Source organism: Buceros rhinoceros, unplaced genomic scaffold (assembly GCF_000710305.1).
Source record: "Buceros rhinoceros silvestris isolate BGI_N320 unplaced genomic scaffold, ASM71030v1 scaffold6521, whole genome shotgun sequence".
Lineage (NCBI taxonomy): Eukaryota > Metazoa > Chordata > Aves > Bucerotiformes > Bucerotidae > Buceros > Buceros rhinoceros.
The window spans coordinates 8840-16379 of record NW_010395886.1 but is presented as its reverse complement, the minus strand read 5'-3'; the positions used below and the strand labels follow the sequence as shown (position 1 = coordinate 16379).

General features: G+C 42.9%; 1 protein-coding gene across 1 annotated transcript in view; it reads right to left on the bottom strand.

Annotated features, from left to right (window-relative positions):
* DUSP22 (dual specificity phosphatase 22) overlaps positions 1–7540 on the bottom strand; it is a gene marked incomplete at its 5' end in the record, with an annotated part of 35615 nt that overhangs the window by 25135 nt on the left and 2940 nt on the right. The window contains one exon of the mRNA XM_010145691.1: positions 751–833. Within this exon, the coding sequence (XP_010143993.1) occupies positions 751–833 (83 nt within the window). The remainder of the gene's footprint in view (positions 1–750; positions 834–7540) is intronic.

Here is a 7540-nt window from a genome sequence, read left to right as displayed (position 1 = left end):
AGGGAAAAAATAAACAATTTTAAGGGGACAGTGGTTCCCAACATAAATCAAACAGCAGGATTTCAAGGTGCAAAGCCCAGGCAAACTCCCTCTTTCCAAGGTAAGCAGGTGCAAAGGCGGCACAATGGCCCAACACAGGAGACGTCAGGCCTGGTGCCAGCTCTTTCACAGCTCAAGGTGACATGGCATGTCAAGTCATTTCAGCTCTTTGGATCAGCTTCCCTTCAGTAAAACACGGACTTATACTTCATGTTCAAGTGTTGGAGACCTATGGATGCTCTGCTATATTAGATGTATTACATGAGGGAGCACTCGTTCCTTCCACTCCCCAAGCCTGAAATATGGCACAGAAAAGGACTGCAAACCTCTTACACAACCATCTGCTAGAAAGATTCAAGAAAGGGGCCCAGGTATAAAGAAGGGTTGGTAGTGGGGAAAGGGGAGAAGGAATGTTGTTGTTTATACGATGATTGAACTCCACAGAGAGGGAAACTTACCTTTACTATTAATAACACAATCCCATTACTGTGATATATTGATTGACATTGTAATTCTCTTCCTTTGTCAGTTAGATTTCTTGTTGTTATAACAGCAGCCACAACAAAATCTGTGACTCATCCCAAAACTTGATTTTCTTGTAGAAATACGTCTCAAAATACCAACTGTACAGAACAAGAAATTAACCTCAAGATGACTATAACAATCAACTGCAAAGTAGGGATTTACCATGGACTCCTCCACACCTCTTACCTCGAGCATAGGGCGGGCACTGTCATGGATTGAAAGAATGTGCGTAATGTTATTCTTACTCAATTGCTCTACATCCCGGGCATCTGCAATAAAGGGAAAAAAGAAAGAATTTCTTTAGTCTCTTGAAATAGCCAACTCTCCTTTCCATTGTGCTTGTTGAAAATCACTTATCATTGTTACAGTTCTTTTTGAACCTTCATAAAGTAAAGCAAAACCCCAAATGCAGCTGTTCTAGAACATCATCAGAGTGGGTAACGGGAAGACACACTTCTAACTCCAAAACAAATTATATACTATATAAAGAACAAGCTTAAGTGACTCAGGAATGTGTTCTTAAGTCAGAAGTTTCATGTATTTTGCATCTGAAATATAAGTCTGTGTATGCCTGTGTGCAGGTGATGGCCATCTGAACAAGCAGTCCAAGCCGTATGAGAAATAGCTTTCCTCCTCTCTACCCACAAATCCCCCTTCAGGAGATTTATCTTCACTGGGGAGATGATAGACCTTGTGATATCCAGGTCTGAGAAGTGAAGCCAACCACATCACCTGAATTGATGAATTAACAGGCAAGCCAAAACAACAACTAGATTTTTACTTCTTGGGGATCAGTAAGGAAAAACGTACATTTAGCCAATATGGACCATAATTTTAAGTCTGAAGAGCGATCGAGATAAAGGTATTGAACATATGAAAAAGCATAATGCTACAGCAAGGAAATGCATTGTGAAAACGTAGTTCCTAGACCTGTAACCAAGGGGTTTCAAATATTCAAAACTGGAAAGCAAACTGGGGCGACTGAAAATTTTATGCTAGATATTGCGAAAGCATAGGCTTGTTCCTATGGGAAAGAAGGTAAAATAGATTCTGTTATCAGTGGGCAACTTTCCCCATACTAAACCATTAGCATGTCAGAAAATGACCTCAAAGGACCACTAATTGAGGTAAAAGTTAAGTTTGTGTCCATTTGCTTTTGACCTTTTCACTTGAGAGTGGCACAGCGCACCAAGGCAATTACAGCAGTGGTTTTGCGATGTGAACACCTGCTTTCCAAATCTGCCCATACAATCTGTTCACATTAGCCTGGTTGCACACAAAAAAAAGAGCACTGACCACAAAGGTTTCAAACCGGCTCTCTCTAGGTACAAAAATAACAATAGCATCACCTGTACATTCTTTATGTATGTGCAAGAGTTCAATTAGCATCTCTTGCTTCATCTTATTCCACTCTACTATAAAGTTTCAATGCCTTTTCTACATCACAGAGAGGAATCGGACATTTAATTACACTGCCCCATAGACAAGACTCACATAAGCACAGTAACAGCCAGTAAAATCTAAACCTAATCCAATTCTGAAAGTATCTCTAAGGCTAATAAAATGGAGAGAAAAGTCAACTGCATTGATTTCACTTGCTGCTGGTCAAGCCTGCACGATCACAGATGCCTAATCATTCAGGAGAGAATTAAGACGAATTCCCTCTAAAACCAGAATTAAGGTCTAGCTTCACAGAACAACTAAAATTTCCTAAAAATCTCAGAGTGAGCATTTCAAAGAAGAAATGCTAATGTTTGCCAGAAGAGGTCTTCTAATTTACCTGACCTTCAGATTTTTTAACAGTTTATAGGACAGTCCTGATTCCTCAGAGGACACCAAAGAGGCAACGGTTTGGAAGCCCAGAAGCCTAAGTGTCCCTAAAACAAATTACTGATTTCCATTCTCCAAAGGCTAAGGGTAAATTTTAGAGCCTGCTGGCTGAAAGTCAGTGTTAATGCATACCCAGCACAAGACCCCAACCTCTGATTATCAGGATGACCTACATGGTAAGAAACAGCTTGCCAACACAGGCAAATAGCTTTAAAAGGAGATATGATCCAAATTAAGTGTTGACTGCTTTAAACCAGTCTGAAAAGCCTAACCAACACAGTACAACCCAAAAGGACTGGAAAATTTTAATTCTTCAGTTAACCAAGAACTCAGGCTAAAGGAATTTCAACAAATCAAAACTACACAGTAAGACAGTGACCGTAGAATCATCTGGTTGGAAGAGACCTTTAAGATCATTGAGTCCACTGTTCACCCTGCACTGCCAGGGTCCCTAAACCATGCCCCTCAGCACCACATCTACACATCTCTTAAACATTCCAGGGATGGGGACTCCACCACCTCCCTGGCCAGCCTGTTCCAATGCTTAATGACCCTCTGCATAAAGAAATTTTTACTGATATGCAACCCAAATTTCCCCTGGCACAACTTAAGGCCATTTCCTCTCATCCTGTCATTCGTAACATAGGAGAAGAGACCAACCCCTACCTCCCTACAACCTCCTTTCAGGTAGTTGTAGAGACCAGTAACGTCTCCCCTCAGCCTCCTTTTCTCCAGGCTAAACAACCCCAGTTCCCTCAGAAGCTCCTCATAAGACTTGCTCTCCAAACCCTGCACCAGCTTTGTTGCCCTCCCCTGAATATGCTCCAGCACCTCAGTGTCCTTCTTGAAGTGAGGGGCGCAAAACTGGGCACAGAACTCAAGGTGTGGCCTCACCACTGCTGAGTACATGGGGGCAATCACTTCTCTGCTCCTGCTGGCCACACTATTGCTGAGACAAGCCAAGATGCCATTGGCTTTCTTGGCCACCTGGGCACTCTGCTGGCTCATATTCAGTCGGCTGTTGACCAACACCCCCAGGTCCCTTTCCACCAGGCAGCTTTCTAGCCACTGACCCAAGCCTGTGGTGTTGCAGGAGGTTATTGTGACCCAAGTGCAGGACCCAGCACCTGGTCTTATTGAATTTCATACAGTTGGCCCCAGCCCATCGATCCAGCCTGTCCAGATCCCTCTGTAGAGCCTCCAAACTTTCGAACAGATTGACACACCCACCTAACTTGGTGTCATCTGCAAACTTCCTGAGGGTGCACTCGATCCCCTTGTCCAGATCATTGATAAAGATATTAAAGAGAAAAGATCCCAATACTGAGCCCTGGGAGACACCACTGGTGACTGGCCACCAGCTGGATTTGATCCCATTCACCACCACTCTTTGGGCCTGGCCATCCAGCCAGTTTTTTATCCAGCAGAGAGTACACTCACCCAAGCCACAGGCAGCCAGTTTCTCCAGGAGATACTGTGGGAAATGGTGCCAGAGGCCTTATGAAAGTCCAAAGTGACAACACCTACAGCTCTTTCCTCATCCACTAAGTGCGTCACCTTGTCATAGAAGGAGATCAAGTTGGTCAAGCAGGCTCAGCCCTTCATAAACCCCTGCTGACTTGTACATGCTGAGTGATGGCACTCAAGATGATCTGCCTCACGACTTTCCCCAGCACTGAGGTCAGATTGAGAGGCCTGTAGTTCCCCGGGTCCTCCTTCCAGCCCTTTCTGTAGATGGGTGTCACACTGGCTAACCTCCAGTCAATTGGTACCTCCCCTGTTAGCCAGGACTGCTGGTAGATCATGCAAAGTGACTTGGTGAGCACTTATGCCAGCTCCCTCAGAACCCTTGGGTGGATCCCATCTGATATTTCAGATATTCCTAGAAACCAGCTGCCAACAGCTATCCCAGACCTACATCCCAGGGTAACCAGCAGGTCCTCAATATATGCAAGAAACACCACAAAAATCACAGAAGTAAAGGAGAAAAAGCTTCCCAGCCAATGACTGCATTATCTGAATCTGAACTTTAAACAGTTTACAAAGGGGAAATTCCCCTGGTTCCCCAGGCACCTGCCCTAAGTCTCTACAGATGCTACAGACAAAGCTATTTAAACACAGCGGTACAATCCTGTCACTCACGGTCTCACACCGTAAATCACAAAAAAAAAATATTACAGCGTTATGTAAAGGACCACCAAACGGCAGAAGAATCACCACTGCCACAGCAATTGTAAATTTACTGTAGCACAGTGCTGTACAACCACATGCAGGCTCACATTTTGAAACCGCAGCGTGAAACATCCCATTTCCAAATTTAAAGATGAAGGAAACCTATCAGAGTCCATCTCCTGCATCATTAAAGGGTCCCTCAAATGTGGCATTATTCTTCACAGTAGGTTACTTAATATTTTATATCATGCAGTGGAACACTTCTCAGCTGATGTAGACTGATGAGCAAAGCCTTTAGGAAACTCCTCACAAAAGGACACAATTCACTCTGGGGAAGTCTTCCTCTCGTGCCCATATTCAGCTTCCTGCGCTGCAATTTCATTCTATGACTTCCAGCTTAAACTCTACTCGTCTGCAGAGAGCTGCAAACACTGAATTGCAAAAGCAACGGCCAAGGCAGGGGAAGAGTCGGTGGGGGTGTCAGAATTTGTTTCCCTGCAGCTCTGGAAAGACTTACATATTGCACCTCCATCTTCAGTATGTGAAAGGGAGACTCCAACTGCTCTGATTAGGAGACATCAACGACTGACGAACTCTAATACTAGGGTGACAAGGTCTCAAACATAGACGCAACAATTCTCTCTTACCTTACTATTTCAGTACCTCCACAAAGATGCAAAGTGAGGAATAAAAATTTCTCCCTTTTTTAGAGTTAGATGGGAAGAAACAGCTATAGAGTCTTTTCCACCTCTACTGCTAATAAAATACAAAAGCATCCTGCCAGGATCAGGCCAAAAAAGCATTATAGTGGGCCTGACCTACAACATTTAATTGCAACTCACTTGTGAATTTAGCCAATTAAATGTCTCCACAAAATAGGTACGTTTAAGTTTATTCCTTTTGTCACCTTTCCTCCCACTAGCCAGCTATCCCAAACTAAAGACATCATTCCTTTTTCCTCCTCCAAAGGCCACACTTCTGACTTTGCTGTTACTCCAGAAAGACAGACACGCTCCTGTAACACACCGAACATTAAGTTTTCAGTATAAAATTTTAGGTTATATGTACAAAAACAAGGTAAGCTCTTAGAGAAAGCAAGTCAGCCCAATATGTACAACAGTATCATGTCTCAATCTGCAGATGCAGAGAGACTATAGTTTCACCATCTCCAGATTTATTTATGCTTTTAAATAAAGCAACTTCTTGTCTACACTTTATTTTCTGCTTTGGAGAGAACCAGAGACAGACACCTAAAGAAGAACCTTAGAGCAGTAAGAGCTGAGAATGTTTTCCCATCAGGAGAGCTTTGTTCCAGAGTCCAGTGATCTGCACTTAAGAGACACACACACCAGCAACTAAGCACACAAACAAAAACTCCACATCTCCTGTCCCCGCTTCACACAATGTTCTAATACATATTTTGTCCCAGCCTTTTCGGGGAGTGAGAAATGTGGGGAAAAGGGTCCAGTACTATGTTTAATGAGAGTACCTATAAAACGCCTTCCTTCAAAAGATGAACCTGACAAAGGGAATAGTATCTTCACCCTCTCCTGTTTTCAGTACCTGAAATAAAGCCTTAGAAAGGGGAACTTTTTAAAAAAAAATTTTAATTTGATGTAGAAACACAGCTGAATCACTTGGTGGGCACTGCCTTTTATACACTTAGCAACGGGAAGGACAGAAACTTTCCCAAGGCTCTCCAGTTCGTCCACAGCAACACCGGACATTTTGGGGGGAATTAAACCTCATATTGTGGCTTTCCCCTTCAACTCAAAAAGCCCCCAAATATTCCATTGGAAAAAACTTTAATCTTCCAAATACGATTACAAGGAAGGAAGGACACAACCTCTTTAATATTCAAGGTAGAAACATTCTTGAGTCTCTGGCGCTCACTACTATTACACCTTTTGTTTTGGAACAAAACAAGTACCCATTTAGAACCTCCTATCAGAAGAAATGCTATTTTTTCTATTTGTGCAGAGAAACAGCCTAAGAAGCCCTGTCATATCAGTCTCTTAAGGAACAAAGTACCTATTTTCACCATAAGCACAGGTGCCTTTGAAAGGACATCAGGTTTCCTGTGCAAAAGACATGTGGGCATGCAATCCCACAATAAATTCTTTGTCTTTTGAGAGGATTGAATTTCATTTGCAAGGTGCAACAGGAACAACCCCAAATTTCCCTCAAACTACAGGCAGAAAGAAGAGTTAACTTGCTCTTTCTCTTCCTTCATTTTTCTCTCTTAGCCCCCCACCCTCCCGTTTGCAAAGAAGTAACTGCTCCTTAACTTTCACTGAAGAAGCCTGAGAGCTCTGTTTCCTTCTGGTCTTTCAGACCAAACTCAGTCTTGGCATTTTATATGGACATCCATGGCTCTTCTTGAATTTTTCTGCCCTCTAGCTGTGCAATCTCAAATACACCCTACCAGGAAGAGACCACAATTTGAACATGCTATTGATTAGCAGAATCATACTTACAGATCTTATAAGATAACAAGCACTAAGCACACGCTGAGATCTGTGCCTTTTCAGGAAAGTTTTCCAGAGACATGGTCAAGTCCTGTGGACTTAGGGGGATTTCAGCATGTACTTCAGTGCTTCCCATAATCAGGGCTACACTTAACTTTCTACCCTAAAGACCATAAGGTGGTTACAAAAGCCCCTCTCAACTCTATGCGCCTACAGGTATGCAGAGCAGCAGACTGAGCTCCCATTTCTGCCACAGCTGGTTTCTCAAGCTTTCCTTGGGCCTCAGGTTATCTCCCAGTCAAACCAGAGGAGTTTGCACTTTCTCTGTCATGAATTGTTTTTAAGTTGATTAGGCATAAAAGGACAGTAAAAAACCCCATACATACAGTAGAAAAAATGCTGAATATTGAACAATAATTCCCCAGTCAGAACAATTGCTGAATGGCTTCTCCAGAGAAGGATTACAGTGTTTAACATCTTTAACATCCTGCTTTCACTCAGCAGGA